General features: G+C 34.8%; 1 protein-coding gene across 3 annotated transcripts; it reads right to left on the bottom strand.

Annotated features, from left to right (window-relative positions):
- Positions 1-759: 759 nt before the first annotated feature.
- LOC120775756 (proton channel OtopLc) lies at positions 760-22,270 on the bottom strand. 3 transcript variants are annotated; one of them, XM_040106089.1, is made up of 7 exons: positions 16,659-16,807; positions 4,530-5,021; positions 4,307-4,423; positions 4,004-4,221; positions 1,701-2,645; positions 1,466-1,642; positions 760-1,390 (listed from the first exon to the last, which is right to left on the bottom strand). In XM_040106089.1, the coding sequence occupies exons 1-7, from the start codon at positions 16,805-16,807 to the stop codon at positions 1,050-1,052; spliced, it is 2,439 nt and encodes an 812-aa protein (XP_039962023.1). In that variant the 3' UTR covers positions 760-1,049. The 3 variants fall into 3 exon arrangements, with proteins under 3 accessions (XP_039962023.1, XP_039962024.1, XP_039962025.1); XM_040106090.1 differs by lacking the exon at positions 16,659-16,807 and adding an exon at positions 6,559-6,609; XM_040106091.1 differs by lacking the exons at positions 4,530-5,021; positions 16,659-16,807 and adding an exon at positions 22,074-22,270.
- Between the last annotated feature and the right edge of the window lie 1,478 nt (positions 22,271-23,748).

Below are 23,748 nucleotides of genomic sequence, written 5' to 3'. Positions count from 1 at the left end.
TATTTTCCTCGCATGCATTTTTTATATTGCATCATAATCAAAATAATAAAAAATAATTTGTTTTGATTTTTTGGTAAAAATGGAAATTAAAAAAAAAAGATTTTAAACAGTAACGATAGCTTGCATGGCCATTAAAAAAGTTAATTTTTAAAAGGAGAAGTTAAGTGGAAAGCACTTTGAAAGAAATTGGATTGAAATCCAAAAATCAAAGTAATTTATTCTACTATAGATGAATACAACTAATGGTGGACGGATTTTGATTTTTGACAAAATGGCGTTTTTCCAAAAAAAAAAATTTGATAAAATTTTAACTTCAGATTTGCTTAAAAAATCGAAAACACCAAATTTATTATTATTTCTTTCATTACCTGTCATATATGTATGTATGTGTGCCAGTGGCATAGATACATATGTGTGTGTGAAGAGAAATTTTCAAATCGAGAGATATATGTACATACATACATACGTACATAGTTATTTCGTATTTTCCTGCCCGACTCTGAGAACAGCGTTTCGGAAAACGCGTTTTAAATTTTGGAAACTGACTAAAATTTCTTAAAAATTTTTTGGCCTGATTTTACTTACTTTCACATTGTAGTAAAAGGTAGTGAAAAATTGAAAACTATTTTCAACACTATGGTTCATGAAAACAGTATTAGTGCAAAAGCAGAGTTCATGTTTACTATAATTTTTTTTTGTAAATTTGTCAAAAAAATATTTTTATTTATAAGTACAATATTAAATTATGTTTATCTACATTAAAAAAACACTCTGTATACTTTCTTATGACTTATGATATCTACAATTATGTCAAATACATGGGTACATACATATCTATAATAATACATTGTTCTATAGAAAAATACTGGCTCAAAGGAAAAATGCTTAATTTACTATAATTCTGCATGCTTTGACTAATCATAAAAATAATTATGAACATAAATAGATATAACTAATTAAAAAATTACAATTAAATGTGCTTCTTGAACCTATTAGGTTCAATTTTGTCGAATGTATTGCGAATCAGCTAAAAGAAAAAGTTATTTCCTTCAATGTGTCTTAGCTTTGTAAGTGATTTTCCACACTTCGAAAAGGCATATTGTCGAGTGAAAACGGTAAAATATAGCCAGTGGCATAGATATGTGTGTGATGATAGTCCAACCCCAAACACCAAAGAATACCAGATTTGTTTCGCGAAAAACTGCACGTCCTTTGATCAGAGTGTTGATAAACCAAATTGCAATATTTACTATAAGCAAAAATGTAACAATTTCGCGACCCGGCTTGCGGCGTGCCTGTTTGGCGCCTTTACAGCGACGATGGCTTGCATGGAGTATGAACATGGTCTGTAGTGAGGTCTCTGCCAAACCAAGGATCTCAGCAACAATGCCTTTCGAATGAGAATAGTGAAATATGAGAAAAGTAAAGATCGCAAATGCGAAATTGAGGGTTGATTTTCACTTACCCTCTATACGATCCGGCACCGCATCCCATTTGGAGAAGTAGCTGCCCAAAATGCTAAACATGCCATAGAGATAAACACCAGTCTGCGCCACAATCAGCAATTGATTGTCCAGTTCCATTGAGTGATGATCATCGCTGGAGTTTTGCACATATTTCAGATCGCGTATCAATATGAGACCTACGAAATTGAAAATCCTTTACTTTACTTTAAATGTATTGGTTGTACGCGGCCTTACCAGCAATTATGGCCGCTGTGCAAATAAAGTACGTAATTATTTCCCAAATGGTGACCTCTTGCGTTGCAACCAATTCATAGCCGGGTTGTGTGTACAGCACAAAGTACATGATCATCGATATAATCGTCATTACAATCATAATTATACCGAAGAAGAGCCCCTTATGCGACTGTGAACAATCTACGGAGAAATGATTTGCCGGTTTCTGATGTGCCGGTTTTATCGAACTCTTTCTAGATCGATCGATATCCGGAATGGAGCGCACTGTCTTCCACATCTCATAAAGTATAACGGCACAGATGAGTGAATACTCGATGGTACAGGGGAAGAGGAATGGCGCCACTTCCTGCACCAATGCGCCCATAATGTTGGTGCGTGAACAACCGACCGACACTTGCGTTGATGTGTTCCCCGCTGATGCTATCGTCACATTTGTGAGTACATTCTGTATGGTTGTGGCGATCGTATTATTCATGCTGTCCGTAATATGCTGTGTATGTGTTAGAGATTCATCACTCCAATCGGTAGTCCCGTGAGCCTCGGTTGGGAATAGCGCCTCAGTTGCATCGCTTTCGTGGTGGCCAATGTGAAAGATTTCATGTTTCGTCTCCTCAACTAACACATACAACCACTCGCACAGATTGGTGGCAACCATGTGCATTAGGCCAAAACGACAGATGACTTTGTGACGTGCCATATCCAAATAGGTTGTATTGAGGAAGATAAACTGTATTTGCACGATGGCGAGCAGCATGCGACAAATCGGTGTAATTGCAATAAAGACATCACCACAACCGGCCTTGCCGTTCAATTCAAAATACTGACCGAATTCCAAACCCGAATACACCATAGTGCCGATGGCAAAAGCAATGGCGCCGACGCGCAGATAAAAACTGCCGAAATGTGTGACCTTGTGTTTCAAATGTATATTTTGAGTTTCCTCATCTGTGCATATAAAATAAATTACTATTAGTTGTTATTGCCTGGGGTGATTTTAAAAATTATCACACACATATTTATACATTTTCATAGCGATTGCTTAAGAGCTAATATTTGAAGAAATTTTCGTTGAACCGGCGGTTTACTAATAAGTCAGGTGCTCCAGTCTGAAAGACTCACTTGTGCGAACAGAGATTGGTAATAATTAATGCGGTCATCAGATTAAGAAGGTCTGCCGTTCCTATCTAGTCGGGTCTACGTAACCGGAACGGACCCGGACTTTTACCAAGAACTGTCAACTCAGCAAAACAACAACAACAACAACTTCCTTGATTATGGTTATAAAAACACTTTCTTTAAGTGGTTAGGTTAGTCAGAGTCCTCAAAAATGGTTTCACTTTGACAATTCATTCTAGAAATTAGGGGAAAAAAATGGATTTTCTCTTTTTCAGGTTCCATTAAAGATGAGTTTAAGTTAATATAAAACTTGTATACCCTGAAGAATATGTAGAAGGCCCTAGGGAAATATAGCTGGTGATAAAGGGTGATCCACTTCGATGTACAATATTTTTTTTTTAAGGAAAAACACAGAAATTTCAAATTTAATGGAGAATGTTTATTACCATTTGAAAAAACATTCATTGGCATTTATTTTTTGAAGATTTTCTCGTTCAAATGTTGGACGAGGCTACGTCTCAGATGGTCTCTAGTTGGATCACCTCTATGTATCTGTGTGTACGCGATATGTATATGAAATTTTGTAACCGTTCTATTCTTCCCAAGAAACTGCTTGATATCGAACCACTATAGCATATTGTAGATCAGAACGAACAAATATATCTTGACGAAACATGGGCTATGTCCAAAACAATGACACAATCTCCGAAGAAAATGTTCAGATCGGACTATCAGCCATTCAGGTTGACCAATCAAAGTATGAATATATAGATTTGATTAAAAAATATGTTTTCCTTATTAAGCGAATTTCAAGTCGAAGGTTATTTATGTATACCAAACAATATAGCTAGAAAGAACAACCGTGTTTCTAAGAACTTCTGCTTTCTCCAACAAATTATGAAACGGAACCAAATCGTGGCAGTTGGCTTGACATAAATTCGTCTCCGAGCTTCAAACTTTAATTTCTCAGATACAGAAGGCGAAGTAGTCCACTAATTAGAGCTAGAAGCCATTAGTTTTTAGGTCTTAGAAAATTGAGATTCCAAAACTGTTCGGAAGGGAATTGCTAGTATATTTTTCCAAATAACTATAGTGATCTTACTCTATATGGTAATTTCTGCTGAATATTCATCTCTTATTCGGATTTCCATCTACTTAAATAGAGTACATAAAAAATTATTACTTACGAAAAGTTTTCAAGGCATTGAAGAGCGTACGATTCCGCAAGGTCGTTGCATAAAGGAAGGCAACAAAAAGTATGCTTCCCATATACAAATAAACATAGAAGCCCTGGTATACATAATTGGGTATTTGTTTTGATATCACTTCGGTAATGGGCAAACATACGCCCACCAAAACTAGTATTTTACAATAAAATGCCGAAAGTGCAGCACTCAAAGCGTCACTGGAAACAAACACAAAAGCAATTGATAAAGTCAAAAACACAAAACTTGAGATAGTATCTCGAACACACTTCGCCATATACTTACTTGCCTTTGCGCCGATTTTTGACCTTCATTTGCTTCGCAGCAAAGTGGCGATCGTCTCCATCTCCATGTGCGTTGATTGTGACCATAGAGGTGGCGGCGGTGTCCGCAAGTGACCGACTGTTTACATGGAGAGAAGTAAAACAATAAATAAATTTGAAGAAAAAATGTGCACAACGAAAACAAAAAAAAAATAAAAGCATGCCGCATATGCTTGAACCTGTACCCGAAAGGACTTTTCGACGCGTGACCATTCGCCTCCTTGCCATTCTTGCCGCGAAACAGCGCCGATGGTCGCCGTGCCAAGATATCCTGCAGCAGCAACGATGGACGTCGTGATATTTGCAAAGTTTGTATACTCGTACTATTGCTGTTCGTCGGTGGTATGCCATTCGAGTGCTTCTCTAGTTTATCGTTTTTCTCAGCGCCACCACCATGGCTGGTAAACTCAATGGCTGGTAGTAGCGCCTGTCGCGCATTGCCCGTGCTGACAAGCTCCAGATTTGTTTGTGAACGCACTAACGGTGAGATGGGGTGTGCCATGATCGGCACGTTATGGTAGCCGCACTGGTCGCAAGGTGTGCGCGCGAGACGTTTCGATTGTGTCGACTGATTGTAGGAGGGTGTAGCGACGATCGTTGGTATAGAGAGCGAGGATATTGGTTTTATGTCGACGGTTTTGTAAAAGTAATCACTATTGTTGGCCGCTTGATTTTTGCTGCATGTAAAATAGAATTTTATTCACATTAAGTACGAAGAAGTGTTGGCAAGCAAGTGTGTTTAGTGACAGTGTGGTGCGTGTCTGTGCTAAGCTGCGTAAGCGGCGCTTCGTGTCGTGTGATATTGTGACTTAGATCGCATAATAGTGTGCTGTAAAGTCAGGCGGATCTTAAATTTGCTGTTGTATCTAATCAAATCTGACTCCGACTGGTCCAATGAAACTGCTCGCGCAAACTGATAAAAATTTACGACGCGAAAAGTTTGCGATTTTTATCATGGAACATTTTTGAGCTATTAGTTTGCTGAAAGTTTTGTGATTTCAATGGAAGGAATGCTACAGCAACGTTGAAAATGCTTGTTGGGTTTTTCGGGGAGTCTTTTTTATCATAATATGACTGCATAAAACATTCCGTGAAGCTCGTGAAGTCAACGAAAACCACCTATGTATATTATGATGATAACATCAAAAAAGTTAAATAAACTACAGTGTTAGCATCAGATATATAGCGGAAGATCTCAACATCTCTTATAGATGAACTCAAGAGATTTTTGATGATTTTTTAGGTAGTTTTTTGGGTAAAAGAGAGGCTTGGCAACGTAGTTGAGAAGCTTACAGTCATCAAACGCATCATTATAATTAACTAGACATGGGTTTATCAATATGATGCCGAAACTGTCTAACAATCAACCGAATGGCGCTCCAAAATTAACCGGAAAATCAAACTCCATTGATGGCCACTCCAGTCGAGGCTTATAACAAGTGTACAATTTGACTAATAATCTATTTTGATGGCGATATTAAAGATTTATATTAAAAATGTATGAAAAATTTTTCCAGTCCGGGTCAAATTTGATCAGATAATACATTTTTGGTTTTTTAGTTAGTATTTAATTGGTGAGTTGCAAGGCAACATTTAAAACACGTGCTTAACAAATTCGTTTATATGCTATTAGGTTATGTATTTGACTAAATAACTGTTATTTAAATATTTTTTTTCTATTTTTCGATATTAACCGTCACTGTAAACCCACAACCGACGAGTTTAAAACTTAAATTTAAACTGACAATGAACTGTCGTAATACACCACAAGAGCAAATTATTGTTCAAAAAATCCTTACATATTTTCCATTTGGACTTGAAATACCATTTCTGTGCAAGTCAATTATGCACCGCCTAAATTGATAAGAAGATTGATGATGTGTCAGTGAAAGCGTGATTGATTTCATCAAATTCAAATTATTCGCATATTTATTTGTAAATGGAGAAAATCAATACTAAAGGTATATATGTACATGCATATGAATATACATTTGTGAAAATATAAATATCTGTTTTTTTTTATATAAAAACAAAAATGTTAAAGTACTCGTACTATTTGTTAAGGCCCTTGACATTCCGCTTAACAAACCACGGGATTTGTTTTAAGATTAGCGTTTACAGCAAAGAATGTGCAGGATATGTGTGCACGTGGCTTATACATATAACAATTTTTCGATGAAATTGAACATAAAAATGCAAAATATTATAAATCACCTAAAATTTCGCATGAGGAAATGCTAAACGCCACGTCTAGACGACTTTGCTTAAATGTCAGGCAAATTTTAATTTTATATTTTCCTTATCTATTTTCATTCAAATATCAATATTTATTATCTATATCAGTATATTACTTTTTGCTGCGTCATTTATATATTGAAATACCAAAATATAAGAAAAATGTTCAGCTCTGCATTGTTGTTGCAATGGAAATTGATTTAATACTTGTGGGGTTGTATATGAAATTTTATAGTTTCGCCTTCCAAATTAATTTTATTTTTTCTAATCTTTTTCAAGGCCAATCTATAATGAATATTACTGGGTTTTCCAATAAGGGTGATATGATTTCTAAGTGTCGTGTCCGCCATTTTTAATATGTCGCGATTTTTTTTTTGCATTGTATTCGGTGATGTTTACAATTTCATGGTGGTAACATATACGCAAGAACAACGTTTACAAAATGAACAATTTTATTATCAAAATAATCGTTCTCCAATTGCAAATTTTCGTGCGCCTTTGCCATTTTATCCATTTTTTATTATCGTAATGATCCTTCACCTGTGCTCGCCATTCGTCGATTTGTTGAAAATTTCGTGCGTATATTCTCTTTACATAATGTTCAAGTGCCAATAAGACAAAGAACCGCTCCAAGTAATGAAAATATTGCTGCAGTTCAGGCAAGTGTTGCTGAAGACCGCAGTTTAGCGATTCCAAGAAGTTCTCAAGAGTTGCGATAGTTTGAACCGTTTGAACCGTTTGGGACCAACCTTTCCCCTCATGAAGATTTTTTCTATTCAAAAATGCAGCTCTTCTATATATTAATAGGGAGTAGTAGGGAATTTTATCTAAATTTATCTTGGATTTATCATTAACTAATATTGGATCGTTTACTAAGTAATTCCGTTTGATGACAACATCTGATCTCATTGAATTTTATCGCATCCAACTTCACACTTAACCGCTTTACCATTATATATATGAACAGCCTTACTACATATAGCCTTATGTGTAAAAAATTTTCTAAATTTTTCGGAGTGTTTCTTATTTGGTGCTCTATCGAAAATGGAAGATCGAAAACAGCCTTTTCCAAATGTTTCACTGTCAAGGCGGTAAAAATGCCGTTCAAACCAGACAAAAATTATATGATGTGTAAGGAGAAGATATGATGATCGATCGCCATTGCCAAAATTGGTTTATAAAATTTTATTCCAGCAATTACGATCTGGAAATGCACCACGTCCTGGAAAAATCTTGAAACCGATGTGGATAAAAAAAATCCTTAGTCAATGCAAATTGTCGAATAACAACTCGGAAGATTGATGAAAACAAATTTGATTGACTCGCTAAAAGTTTTTGCAGCTTGATTAGGAGGTACTACCACACCAACCATGTTCTCCAGATTTGGCACCGAAACCAGTAATAGTCCGAACTGGGTTTGGTAGCACCCAATTTTTTTTTAATTTTTTGAATGGGGGAATCTTCACCACAAATGTGAATATTAAAAAACCACTTGGACCAGTTTTTTGCCTGCAAGGATCAAGAATTATATGAGTGTGGAATCAATATCTTTCATCAAATGTGGCAAAAGGTGTTCAATCAAAATGGAGAATATATAACTTCATAAAATATTTTACACCATAAAAAATCATGTTTAAATTTCACTAAAAAAAATAAAATTACTTAGTGAACGAGTCAATAAGGATTTCAGCTTCGGAACTGAACATAAAGGGTGATCCAAGTAGACGTACTTTTTTCAACGTAAACCGTCAAAATCGACCGTTATCGCGTCATGATAACTAATTATTTGGTGCCTAAAATAGAAGGTTTGGTTTCAACAAGACGGCGGTGATATCACACTGTTGAACGTTTTTTGCTGTGAGGATATGTAAACTCTAAAGCTTCTGCGGACAATGCCGCTTCCATGCAGGCCTTGGAGAAAAACATCACACGTGTCATTTGCTCTTATCACTCGAAATGCTCAAACGTGTCATCGAAAATTGGACTTAATGGATGGACCATCTTCAAAAAATAAATGCCAAAGCATGTTCTTTCAAATGATAATAAACATTTCCCATTAAATTTGAAGTTTCTGTGTTTTTTATTTAAAAAAGTAGGGAACCTCGAAATCGATCACACTTTATGTTCTTATTTCTGAACAAATGTATTGAACTGAGTCCTCTCTTTTCATAATTTAAAATTACTACGTTTGACTCTTCAAAATTCAGGTTTTTTTGTTAGGAAACGTTTGAAACTGGCTGGAGTTCACATAGTCGGTTTTGTATTCATAACAACCTTTCTAAAATATGGGTCAAAGATAAAGACGACCACAAAACCTAAGAATGGCCGTCGATATAGCTAAATATTTCGATTATGTAATAATAATATAAGCGATGTTATCTCTGATAATTTTAAGTCCACCGTTATATTATATATGAGACATATTTATAAAATTATCTTATCTTTGAATATGAACCCACCTTAAACTTCACATTACCTTACTTTGATTATATAAAATATTATATACTCGCATATTAATATTAAGGCTTAGACAAAATATTCGTTTGGTTTTGATACAAAGCATGTATGTAGCTTTCACCTTTTGTCAGTCCATAAAAATATTTCAAATCATCAATCAATTGGGGATTTGTTTTAATGAACGTGTCTATATACACATTCAAATTTTTAGTATCAACTAGAAAAACCACGAGTTGAAAAAAAAAAAATATTGTATTGTTGTTTCAGAAATGTGACAAGCATCAATAAATTAATAACATCTTAGCAAGTTTTTAACTTGAGCTACTAACTGAATTAGTTTAACGAATTTTGCAAAGTGATGTTTTCTAGATTACCAAATATCGATTTACGAATGTATGTACCGAAGCTAAAATGCTTTCAAAGGTTTTTTTTATCATCTTTGTTTGATGAAAAAGTATTTCATGGAAAATATTCCAGGAGTTACGTAAAATTGCTCATTTTTGGTCTAAGTGGGTTAATCACTAGATATTGAAGACAAACATTTCTCTTTTTAACTTTAAAGCTTGCCGAATGTGCCGTTTAGGAGGAAATTACATGTTAATTACATCTGTTTTCCTACTATAATGCAAAACCGCGTCTAACGCGATATATTTGTAAATAGTTTTGCAATGGTATACAGTATTGAGCCATAAAATAGCAACACTGCTGCCATACAAACTAAACGTTCAAAATTCAATCCTTGTATGGAAAATTTTTTATTAGACAAGAGTAGCAGCGTACATTGTGGCAAAAAAGTACACGGAAATTGTAAATAAAAGAAAATATTTATGAATATTTACTTTGCCAAAAACTTTTCATTAGCACTTTTTGGGGTGGGTGTGTGAAACGCTGAAGGAGCTGAATATTGTTTTTTTTATCTCTTCGCTCGACTGAAAACGGGTTCCATTTCGATGATTGTTGCATTGTTTGCATGCCAAACTCATAAACCCATGTCTCATCGGCAGTTATAATGCTCTCCATGAATGTGGGATCGGAATTCGCATGATCATGTATGTCCGAAGAGATCTGTTTACGGTACTCTTTTTGAAAAAAAATCTGTTTTATCGGGACGAGTCGAGCAAGAACGCGTTTCATACCCAAAATATTCACCAAAACCATCTCTCTATTTAAATATTTTCAATAGTTGAAGAGAGTGAAGGTTGTTCAGAAAGAAGCATGTCTTCAACGATCTCTAGATTGTCTTTGAAAGCTTTATACCATTCGCAGGCTTGTGTTTTGATAAAACTGTATCACCGTAAGCATTTTCCAAAATTTGCCACAATTCCGCACACGAAAATTTGATAGAAATACAAAAATTTAGACAAATTCTTTGTCGTTGCTTTTATCCATTGTAAAAATCGCAACGCACTACTGAGCTGTACCGACTTAAGCACTTGCTGTAAACAAACCAGTTGACAGATCGCGCTCTTATTAGGCGTAGTGATTTAGGACAGTGCTCCAACTTAGCAAAATATTTTTTTTTTTTAATATTATCAATATTACCCGGGGGATTTAATTAAAATTTTCGGGTTCTTTTTTGTCACACTGTACGGTAAAATTCGTTCTGACTTGATTTAATTTGACATTTAGAAACAATTTTATACAATTTAAACTGAAATAGTGACTTTCTTAGTTTCTAACAAAACATCTTTACTTCCTTGCACACCACTGCACAATGAGAAAGTGAGTCTATGCAAATTTACGCAGACCTACATAATGTACTTACAGGCACCTATACAGATGCATAGACTACATATTATTCCATGTAAGTCGGGGGGTGCGTGTGGGTGCGGAGTGGTACGGTTTGACTAAAAGCTAACAAATTATGAGGAAGCGTGCCGAGCGTGTTAACAAATTAAGCGGTCAACTAATTGCTTGATGTTAATTTGGTCGACTGGTCGGTCAGCCAAATATGCACAGACATATGTATGTGTGTATGTATGTATATATGTATGTATGTGTATAGTAAGTTACAGGATAAGTGGCTGATTAGCTAGCTGGTTGGTTAGTGTCGAGGTCTTTCCACAATTGCTGGTTTTAGCTAATGATTACGTATACGCAGAGGCATTTACACCCTTAAATACACTCAAATGCCTACAATGCCTAGAATTTAAATTTTTTTGTGCTAAACTCATTACAACTTTACACTTATTTAAATATGTTTGTGAATAATTGCACATTTGTTTTTGCAAACTTTTGTGTTCGCTTGACTTCCTACACATGTTGACGCAAAGTTAATTTAATTTGTGTAATATTGAAAATCGCACTTTTGGCTTAATGCAGTAATGAATGTGTTAAATAGAATTATTAGCAATTACTTGTATATGAATTGAAAGAAAAAATAAATATAAATAAGAAGTGCAACAGAAAAAGTAACTTTCATGCGAAAAGTAACAAAATGTGATTATTTCTTTGTACATGTTAGTTTAGACATACTACTAATGTGTTTACATTGTAGAGATAATTTGCCAGATTTGAACGCAATTAAGTATATGTGAAAATGAGAATTTGGCTTTCATTATTGCTTTTCCGGATACGCCAAATTCTGAGGAGTTTTAAAAGAATTTGTTGTTTCACATGAAACTGGAAGATTAACGTGAATTCTGCCAGTAAGCAATATTATTATTACTATAAGGTATAAAGTAACAGCGAATGTTTGAAAATCTTCTATTTAGTATTTGGAGATTACAGGAAGTATATCCTCCATTTCAGGCAGGAGAATTAGAAATATATTTTTTCTGGATTCTATTAAGGTTGCTTTCGTATTGGCCGAAAGATGGAGTATAAAATCAATCGGAAGTGCGAAAATATTTATTTCAGATATACGGATGTTAAGGGGTTAAATAGGTTTCCTCGGGTAAAACAACAATTTTTTCTCTCAAATAAAAAGATAAATATTTTATTTTATTACAAACATTCACTATTAACAAAAAAATTCTGAAATTTTTGGAAACAAAATTTTAAATTTGGCGATTGGGACGCCATTTCCGGGGACCACTCCGAAAAAAGATGAGCCCGCATTGGCAGGATAACTTCTTACAGTATTATCTAAATTGAAAAAATACGTGTTTTAGTTAAAACCCTTACGTAGAACTTGAACGAAGGAAAAAAAAAACTGAAAATTGGATTTTTCGCAGACATTTTTACAAAAAAAAAAATTAAAATTTCGCGACATTTTTTTCTCCAAAAATACTTCTTTCAAGTCCTTAAGAATTGTATCTCAAAGACCGGTGCAAAATTTCATGAAGATCGGTTGAGTAGTTCTCGAAAAATCTTGCCAATCGACTTCAAAAGCACAGTTTCGAGAAAATTGCCAAAAATATTTCTCGATTGAAAATTTAGGACAATATTCTAGTGGTGTTGTATAATTTAATAAGACAACAAAAAAATTCGATATTTTGAAACCCGTAAACCCATGTAATCCCTTAAAGAAAATATTGACGTATGAAGCTAATACAAATTCGCTTGGACGTATTATTTCTATCTCCAGCAGTTTACAACTGATATCCGATAAGATTCTCAAGCTTAACGTATAGACACCGGTAAGGAATCGACCAGTTAGAGCCCATAAAACGAGGAAAAGGTAATATCACTGAGTATAAAGGAAATAAAAAGGTATTTAGACCAAAAATTATGTCCATAGAGAACCTTCTCCATAAGAATGATGCTAGATTTATATTTTTGTAACTTTTGAAACAAAAAAGTAAATAAAGTCAAATCATACTTGTTAAAGTAGTAATAATTTTAGATGGAGAAAATTGGAGGCTTATACAAACAGCATTAATTTCATTTGAGGACCATTATTACCAATATAAAGGCTTGTTCGCTATTAAAAAAATATATTTTTTTTTTCAAAAAGTGGACTCACGCTTTGATCGTCACTATTCCAATAAAAACGTACGCAAAATGTGTAAACTTACGTTTTGCTTAGAATATATACTACCTTAAGGGATCCTAAAAGCAATATGATAAGCTCATAATCGACAGCTCTCTTTACGGTAATTACCGAGCAAATAGCCTTTCCATTTTTGCTTTTTGGGAACGTTATAATCTCCTAAGCAATTTTTGTCCAAATTTTTGCGATTCTGCACTGACACTTTAATTATATTTTAATAATGATATTACTATCTGCTTTGAAGTTTTTATTTCGAACTCACTTTAAGCTGATAAATTTTAAGCCGCCACTGATTTAAAGCACAAAAGTATAAATTTTAAGTAAATATTTATCATTTGTCTAGGCGGTTGAGAAGCCTATTAATATTTGCATTTGTCTAATATTTACGCGCTACAATAATTATCGAGATCGTTGGCTTAACAAAGGGCCGGACATAAAAACGTTGTGAGAGACAGAGATATGCTAAAGTTTTATTAGTTGCTAAAGTCAACAAATGCGATTCTGTTTTCTGAAATGAGAAGTAGTTACATGTGCGTATTAAAAAGTAATCAATATTAGTGATACTACGATTTGGTCAATTGAATGTGTGAATTAAGTTTAAATGAATGAATGATTGGGTTTAGCATTTCACACAAACATTTCTTAACATTCATATGTTTAGACTATTGACAGGTCTAAAGTTAACATGTTTAAAATTAATAATATTAGTTAATAATCTACAGTTTTGGGTCTGACGACTTAGATTTTAATTTAAATTTAAGAAATATAGAAGAGACATAGCGCGAACTAACGCCAACACGGTGTTCCTAAATAAAGCGGCAACTTGACGTCAAGTTCTCACTTAAATTCTAAAATTAGTACAAAAGAAGTAAAATGCAAAACGAATTAATTTATTAAAAATACATAAATTACTTCTTAACCCACTGTCAAAATCAATTTTTTTATGAACATAAGGAATTTTTGACGGTAATATGACAGGAAAATAATCAGACGAATATGAAATTAGAAGAGTACATAGTAAAAATCCCTAAATATTTCTGACAACTCACTAATAAGTAATATAATAGTCATACCAATCAGCACACTAAGAGCCAATGCTGCTGTCTCTCAAATATGATCATCGATTAAATTTTGAAAGAACTCCACTTTGATAATACCATAGCTCAACAAATTGTTGATGTTATAGTAAATACTAACGGATGATCCAAATAGAAGTACTTTATTCAATTGCTTTTTTTTGACAGTTCACGCGTGAATCGTGTCAAGCTGTCATGTTATTTCTGTTCAGTATTTTTTGGCATTTCATAATGGAAAGACTTACGCCTGAACAACGTTATTAGATAGTTCAACTTTATTATAAAAACTCACGTAATCGGCCTACTGGGCATTCTATGCACAACACCATTACCAATCTTGAGACCCAGAATTCATTATTGTATAATATTCGACCGAATAGATCACGTCCAGCACGCAGTGAAGAAAATATAGCAGTCTTAGCTGAGACCATACACAAAAAACGTGGAGGGTCGATTCGGCACATTCGCAGCAACTCGGACTGAGGTATGGAACGACTTGCCGCATTTTACGTCAATAATTTAAACTGAAAGCGTATAAAAAGCTCTATGGGCTTTTGATAATTTCAAAGAATATCAGACGTTATCGAGCCAAATTTACAAATTTTGTAATCGTCTATGGTGACCGTTATCGCTCAGTTATAACCGACTATTTGACGCCTGAAATTGAAGCTCGTGATCTAGCCGACATTTTGTTTCAAGAAGACAGCGCTGCTTCTCACACATCGCATCAATCAATGGCTTTATTGAGAGAATGCTTCGGTGAGCCGATAATTTCACGTTTCGGGACGGTTGAAAACATCACGCGTGTCATTCACCAATTACCAGTCGAAATACTCGAACAGGTCATCGAAAATTTGACTCAACGGATGGACCACATGAGACGCAGCCGCGACCAACAATTGAAAGAGACAAACTTCAAAAATTAATGTCAAAGAACGTTTTTTTGAATGATAATAAACATTCCCCATTAAATCTGAAGTTTCAGAGTTTTTTTTAATGTAGGGAACCTCGAAATGGATCACCCTTATATGTACCGTACATAAAATTATTATGAAAATTATTAATTGTTGTTTTTCAAAATTTAGACTGTAATCATTTTATAAGACTCTAATACTGTGAAAAAAAGTACAAGGACTATAACATATAAATGTGCACAAATCCTAAAGGTTCTTATCTCACAAACGCACCACCCAAAATTAAATAGCAAGAAAATGGTCTAAATTAACTTTCCAGCGATGTTGTCGTTATAGATCGGTAAAGTTATATTAAAATTAAAGAATTACACAAAAAAAAATTATTCACGATTAGGATACAGTATCGCAACGTTTTATAAAACTTATAAAAAATCCGTTTTTGTAGAAGATTAAAATTAAGGACTGTTGTTTCAGTAAGTTGGCACAACCACCAACGACGTATTACTTTAAGTGCGAATCTTTGAAGCAAATTCTTTCAGAAATAAAAAGATGGACATTAACTGAACAGCTCAATTCAAAGAACAATCCCATAACTCTCATTAAATCAAACAGACATATTCAAAGGAAGTTACTGAACATTTCACGAAACAACGGCTAACGTGTCATTAAAAATTCTTATTACTCCAGGTTATAGTAGCAATATTTCCTATTTCAAAATCTTACTTAGTACTTCGATCTTATTTGTATATATACATAAATTGTTATACACTGAACTAGGGTATATTAAGTTATACACGAAATTTGTAACACCCAGCAGGAAACGTTAGACGTGGAGACCTTGATTTAGCCACGTCTGTATGTCTGTCTTTATATATGCGAACTAATCCTTAAGCTTTTGAGATATCCATCTCAAAGTTTTCACACGTCGTTTTCTTATTTTTGTGCCGTCATACAAACTGACCGATCAATATGAAGTTGTTGTGTAGAAAAATTTTTTATTTTGCAAGATGTCGTCACGAACTTGAGCATAGATTGTTATCCAAGCCAAAGCTATGATCTTCGAATAAATTGTTCGAAAATTGACTATTGCATATAATCCGAAATTCAGGGTTTTCTTGTTTCTATTACCTTTTGGAAGGGAGCAATCATTTTCCTCAAGCCACATAAAATGAACAAAATTGGCTAGGGTTTGATTGCGTCCACAAAAACACGATTACGATCGATTTTACGTCCCCAATTATTTATTGTCATGAAAAATATCAACTAAAATACTATATTTTTCCTCTCTGATGTACTTGCAAAACTAAGCTTAGAAATTCTATTCTTCAAAGTGGGGTGCCGGTCAAATACAACACCTCGTAATCTGTTCGCTATTGTTCCAACTACTTAATATTCAGGAAGTTAATAATCCAGATTGTTTTGTAAATAAGTGGTTCAAAGTGGTTTTTAATGCATTTTCGAAGTAGAATGTAATCATTTGTTTGTTACCAATACAATAGACCAATTCGAATTAATGCGCAAACTGTCAGCGCTGAGGGTTGAAAACCCTTTGTAAATGGCAATAACTTCGCGTTAGCAATTATCACTTCGAAACGCAATGGAGTTCACAGTTATATTGCTTACGCACAGCACCAAACACCGTTTCTTCAAATATTTATTTTAATTTGTTTTTGATTTATTTTTCTTATTTAAACAAACTTTTGCACTTCGCCTGGCATTTCATTGTGATAGCGAACGCGTTGTTTCGGTTTCCACAAGCCCAATGGGCCGAGAACTGCGGATGCTCTGCTACCCACAGCACCGCCCAACGAGGATTGACGCGGCCGATACAGATCACTCATCGACATCTTCCGACGAAAGCTTAAATCAAACTGAGTTCGAGTTGTTCACATTACATGAGTTAAGTGTGAACATCGAAGTGTATTTGTAGTAGTAAATATTCGTAAATCTACTTAGACTCTTCATACGTCTCCATAAAATATGTTTCAACTGCGAAAGTTGAAGATGCTCAGTAAACTGAGCTCGGGAGGCGTCGACAAGTGCGCGTCACAAATCAAAGTGGAAAAAATTCAACTAGTTTGCACTGCCTATGTGCTCATTACTCTTTAATTGTGCGAATTATTAGCACCTTTACAAATTTTATTATTAATAATTTTGCGGGAAATGCAGTGAGACCACGCTATGTGATATAGTTTTTCGATATTATTATTTATGCTAAAATCAAGTTTTTTTGGGTATGAAGTTAGGTTAGGTTAGATCGCTGATCGAAGATCGGATGTGGACTGGTATATGTATGGTATATGTGTTAGACCATATAAATTAGCAAAACGCTTAGTAGTCAATACCGGTGGGATAAATAAACACGGGACAGTCAAGAAGGAAGTATTGAGTAGTTTCATCCTCATTTCCTTCTATACAGCTTCTGCAGCCTTACTGCGTGGATGCCAATACGGAAACGACCCGTTAAAAGCCGACAGCTAGGGAGACGCTACCCTTACTGAGGACAAAGAGATCAATAGATCTCTTGCGATAGATCTTGAGTCAAAACGTTTTTGCGACAGCGCATGTACTGATGGTGGCCAAGCCCTGACCAAGCTTCCCCGAAGTAGTAGTAGAACACAAGAAGATCACCGATTCGCCTTTTCTTGCTAGCTCATCACGTTTACGGTTTCCTGCGATTCTGCTGTGGTTAGGCACCCATACCAGTCTTATCACAAAGACACTCGGTGCTATTGTTAGCAAGGGTAGGCACTCTTTGACCAGGCCTGAACGCACTGGGACAGTATCGCCGCTTTGCTATCTGAGTGGATGGTCACTTCTGGTTTGCTAGCAAAGCGGATGATACTTTTGCCAATCTCATTATCTATTTCATATCCTGGAACGCTTTTGTCGCTGAGAGTCCTGTATATATGCAGCCGCTTTCCGGCAGCCACTTTCCGAAAGCCACTTTCCGACAGCCACTAAATCTACTGCTTCTAAGAACATTATCTCATTTCGACCATTATTGATGTTCTTTATGTCGTTTCCTACATATCTGTAGCTTTTCTGACCGCAAAGACTTCTGCGTTAAGTATTTATATGGCAGTATTTCATGACCTTGAAAGTTAGCGTGAGATTTTCCACTGCGTAACCTTTCTACTGCAGCCATTGGACTTGTTGTTAATGCTCCCGTTATGCAGAGAGACTATATGAGATTTTGTTGGCAGGGATCCACCACATCAAAGCACCATAAAGCAAGATTGGCTTGACTACCGCTGTGAAACACCAATGCATAAGGACAGGCGATAGGTGCCATATTGCCCCTGGCATCCTCTTACATGCGTAGAGGGCACCACCGACCAACTTGCTGTCCAAAATTACTCCCAGGTACTTGATATGATCCTTAGTAGTTCATTCTTCCTCGTTGAGTCTCGGAGATTGTCATGACGGCATCTTGTACCTGCTTGTATAGAGTACCATATCCGTCTTATCGGCATTTAGCTCATGGTTAAATAAAAAAATTTTTACCCCAAGAATTCCTAATTCTCCATTCACCTATTTTCTAATATTGTATATAAAATTTGCGTTTCTGTTGCACAGTCGCTTTTTCAAGGTTTTACTGTGCTTATCAAGCTTTGTTGTTTACTTATCTTATTTCTCTTTTTCCATCTAAAGAGATTTATGATAGGATATTTTTTCTCCAGAAATTTCAGTGTATAATATTTTTTTTTCGCTATTATATCGTTATTTTAGTGTTTTGCAAATATGCATAAGCCATTAGCGAGGGCAATTAAGTGTATTAATCATAAAGTCGCGTTCGAAGAGCTTTTAATTCAAAGTTTGCGATTTTTCAATAATTTTTCATGCGTAGCAATGCATTTGCAGTAGATTTAAACATTTTGTATTTATAAATAGAAATTTCCTTCAGCAAAAATAAACTCATAGGCTAGCAACAATAATAAAGTATTTATATCGGTACAGGGCAATTATGTGTTATCTATGTTAAGTGGCTTCTTTGTTGGAAAAAGATTCTTGAATCCACACATTGTAGGTGCTTTTTCATCACATGAACTGTTATCAGTATAGATCTAGATAGATAGTTAGCATTAAATTGAGGTGTGTACTGTGACCTGAAGTTTATTGCGCTTGGCGATGCTTGTAGATTGTTGCCAGTAATAGTCAGTACTCTCTGAATTATAGAAATGTTATGACAGAGATTGACAGCTCTTCGGTCACAATAATCCTGAAACTAAAATTAAGTATTTTCTTAGTTTTTTTGGACGTTATCGGCGACATCAATTTAATTGAAATTTTCTTGTGTTAATCATGGATGGCAAATTACTTCAAGGACGAAAAGTGTTGTAGATAGTTTCGGGGCTAGTTTCGTCTCTTATCCTTTGAAATCCGAAGCTTAGCTCGTATTTCCAAGTAGGCATTTCGATAAATTATGTTTAATGAAAAGTAAGTACAACGCCAATCGAAAACGGTCCTGATGTAATCACGTTGGGGTTGACGATCAGGGAAGTTTTGCTGCATGTTTGGTGCAATATACAAGAATTATCTATTATTATGAGCTGCTCTCCTATGTCCAAATTCCTTTTGGGATTTACTGCCAACAATTGGACCATCTGAAGGAAGCAATCGTCCAAAAGCGGTCAGAATTGGCCAATGGGAAAGGATTTGTGTTCCATCAGGATGAGGTCGCCACACACATCAATAGTGACTTTTTAGAAGCTCCGGAAGCGTGGTTGGGACATTCTTATGAAAGCACCTTGTAGTCCGGATGTGACCACAAGTGATTATTATCTGTTCCTGGCTATGGTGAATGCTGTAGCTTATGAAAATCGAAAGTTACAGTTTTTTGCCAATAGAGACGAGGCTAAAGTGACATGAAATTACCTTCAAATGGCAACAAGGTATCGAATAAAGCGGTGCAAATCGATCATTCTAACTATCCTAAGTAAAACTTTCAATTTATTGAAACATTAATGGATTTCTTTTTACCAGACCCTGTATAATTTATTAGAGTGCGGAGCTACATCCAATATTCAAAAGTTCTGAAACCATAGCTGATATTATGCCGATATACTACGATCTCCTCATAGTATACGCTGGTAAATAAATGTATCAAGTTTCATGAAGATTTTTACCCCAACTTTCGATAATGCTATTTATCATGAATTTAGCTCTCTTCCTCATCCGGTTAGTTTTTTATTGTCTTTTATTAATTTTATTAGTTTTTGCTTTGACACGCAACATTGTCCAGAACAAATTTGTTATAATCTGAGCAACATATTGCGAGATTATAAAAATGCAGCAATGCACTAATAGAAATATTTGTTAGCAGCACACTTAAGTTACTGGTGATAACAGTATATGTTTAATAGTAAACAAAGTTAGAAAATAATAAAAAAAAATACAAAATTCACGAAACATTTAACCTTGGCACGTATGTACATATATTCAAAATATTAACTTATGTAACAAAAATATAATCGGCCACTAATGTACTTCCGAAAGCTAGCCAATTAGAAAGTCATTAACAGCTAATTAACAATTGATTTTTGCACGTGCTTTTTTTATTGGAGACTTATGATTTAGTTATAAGGGTAGATACATGATGGATGTTTTTATACCTTGAACATGGTACATTAAGTTTACTACAACGTTTGTAAACGCCTGAAGGAAACGTCGAAGATCCTAGCCATGTCCCTGTATACATATGTATATGCGAACCAGTCCCTTAGTTTTTGAGATATCGATCTGAATATTTGCACATGACCTTGTGTCTTTAAGGGGCAGCTCATTTGCCGAAAGCGCCGATATCGGCCTACTATAGCATATAGCTCCATACAAGCAGTCCTATCAAAATCAAGCTCCTGTATGGGAAACCTTTTTATTAGACAAGATATCTTCACGAAATTCGGCGATTGTTATTGGCAAAGATGACGTTTTAATTTCCGAATATATTGTTCAGATCGGAACACTATAGCAAATAGCTGTCATATAAAATGATCGATCAAAATTAAGTCCTTGTATGAAAACTGCTTTATTTGGCAAGATTTTTTCACGAAATTTAGTATATCTTATAGACGAAGGCAACGCTACAATCTCTGAATTGAACGTTCAGATCGGATCACTATAGCATATAGCTGCTATACAAACTGACCGATTAAAGTCAAGTCAAGTTAAGTTGTGTAAAAAATCAATTTCTAGCATGCGAAACCTTTTTATTTGTGAAGGGTATTATAACCGAACCGAAGTTACGTCTTATCTTGTTATATTTGGAATTGTTGTTTCATTGTCCAATTTCTGCGCTCATATTTCAAGTATTGTCATATTTGCATTAAATCGTTTTCGTCATATCTAGACTCGTTGGCAAAGTGAGATTTTCGTAATTAAATTGGCAAATTTTGATACATGTGCCAGACACATACATATTGTAAATTTATCAAGCTTTACCAATTAACACATTCAAGTACGTATGTATGTAAGAAGCATGATTTGTTGTCGATTGGCGACTGCTGTATTTTCAAGTGAAAATTTCGTCACAACACTATTTGGCGGCGTGAAATTGTGGAAAGGTGTGCGAACATATGAAATTTAAATAATAAATCTCTGTGTTACGAATTCTCCACACACTCTATTTTATTGTTTTGCGGTTTTGTTGTTTGCTTTCATTAATTTACACCGCAAAAACTGCACTTAAAAGTGGGAAAACACATTTGCTTTCTTTAAATGATTCGCATTTACTGTCGCTGAGATGATTGCTACTGTTGTTGTGATTATTTTTGTTGCTGTTGTTTTTGTTGTTGATGTTATTTTGTTTGTTGTTGTTGCATTTGTGATGTCACTTCCTTGGCGTAGATACTTTTCTAAAGTTGCTTGTGATAAAAGCGGAATAAATCGCAAAAAAGCTGGCGAGTGTAAACCACACAAAAATATCTAAAAAATCTGTTGCTTGTGTAATCTATTCAAATTGCTAGGCTCGGCTGACACAATAACAATTAGCAGCCCATTCATTGCGGTTTCAGGTTCAAGATTTTAGCGGCAAAACTGTATGCACCAAATGTATTTAGAAAGTGCGAGTCTATTTTGAGTTAGGAAAACTTTTCATTTCTCGTGTCATCCTACCTGAATCTCACTGAAGGCATTCTGTAGTATTTTGGCAGTGGTATCGTAAGTGGACGGCTAGGCATTTATGTGTTTTTTAATATTTATGAATCTTTTTATACGCAATTCACAATATTTTTCCACTGCTCCTCCTTAAACACACGCTTTGAGTTTAGTAAACAATATTTTTTTTTAATTGTTATAAATTTTTTTTTTAATTTCCACTGCTCATTTTTAGCACTTTTTGCTTTAATTAATTTTCGCGCTTTCCCTGAATTATTTTGACTTTTTTATTGCTATTTTTTAACTTTTTTCTAAACGCTCGATTGCAAGTTAGTCCGGCTATTTCGCGAAACCGACTGAGCGCGTCCAATACCTTTGACTTGCTTGTCCAAAATTTACTTATCGATGTGGTGTTAATTTTGCAAGTTCGTGCGCGTAAATTGATAAGTTGAACGTTGAACGTGTTTATTTAACTAAATGCCTGTCTAATGCCAGTGACAAATCGCTTGAAATATATTAATATTTTAATACATACTTACTATATTTAAATAGTATGTGTCATCGAGCTTATACCGTTAGCAATAAAAAGATATGTAACTATAACTCTGTTTATTTGTTGAGTTATGTTTAGTTTGATGCAAGAAAAGGACGTTAAGATGATTACAAAACAAAAAAACGTTACCTTCTACAGCACCGGAATCATAATAGCCTACACAGGAGCATTTTTAATGGCATAAAAAGTTTAAAAAGAGCAGTTTGAATTGTAGCTATATGCTTTAGTCGACCCATCTGACCAGTTTATTCGGAGATTTTAGTAATAATAACAATCTACAAAAATTTCGTGGAGACACCTTCTGAAATAAAAAGTTTTCCATACAAGAATTTGAATTTGATCGTTTAGTTTGTATGACAGCCAATCGCTATAGTGATCCGATCGGCTATACTTGGAAATTAAAGCGTGATCTTGGCCAACAACATTCGACGAATTTCGTGAAGACATCTTGTCTTATAAAAAAGTAGTCCATTTAAGAATTTGGTTTTAATAGGTCTGTTTGTTTGGGACATGACCCGTCATGCTGTTCATTTATATAGTATGTGCTATAGTTGTACGATATCGGATATGGTTCAGACAAATGAGCTGTTGTTTAGGGAGAAAGGACTAGTGCATAATTTCAGATCGATATCTCAAACACTGAGAGCTAAAAAGTGCGAATAATTTTTAACCTTAACTCATTTCTACAATGCTTAGTAACTAAATGCGTGAGTTTCTTTCCCCACAAGTTTTAAGCCCATTCAAACAATATGTTGATGCAGATAAGTCAAGCGATGGGATCGAAGCCATTGCTTGATTAGTGCAGGTTCGACTTCCTAACAACTTAACTTTCAAAGTAGTGACAAATCGACAAATGCAGAGTTATCCAACAGTTTTAAATCTCAACTTTAAACGTCTATAAGCTGTTGGAATATAAAGTTTTGTATACCCATTTTTTTGAACCTAGCATAGTGAGAATGATGCGATTCAGCTCTAATAAGCACTATTTCGTTTGATAGTTCGTCGCAGTCATTTCATAACTTCACTCTCATAGGAACCCCCATCCTTATTTGCAAACAACTGGGATAGCTATTTTTCACAAGCTTCTTTTGAGTCGAATTTTCTACCAGTAAAATCATTTTCGATAGTCAGGAACAGAAA

This window comes from Bactrocera tryoni, chromosome 4 (assembly GCF_016617805.1).
Source record: "Bactrocera tryoni isolate S06 chromosome 4, CSIRO_BtryS06_freeze2, whole genome shotgun sequence".
NCBI classification, from domain to species: Eukaryota; Metazoa; Arthropoda; class Insecta; order Diptera; family Tephritidae; genus Bactrocera; species Bactrocera tryoni.
The sequence above is the reverse complement of the archived record's forward strand: the minus strand, read 5'-3'. Positions and strand labels throughout refer to the sequence as shown.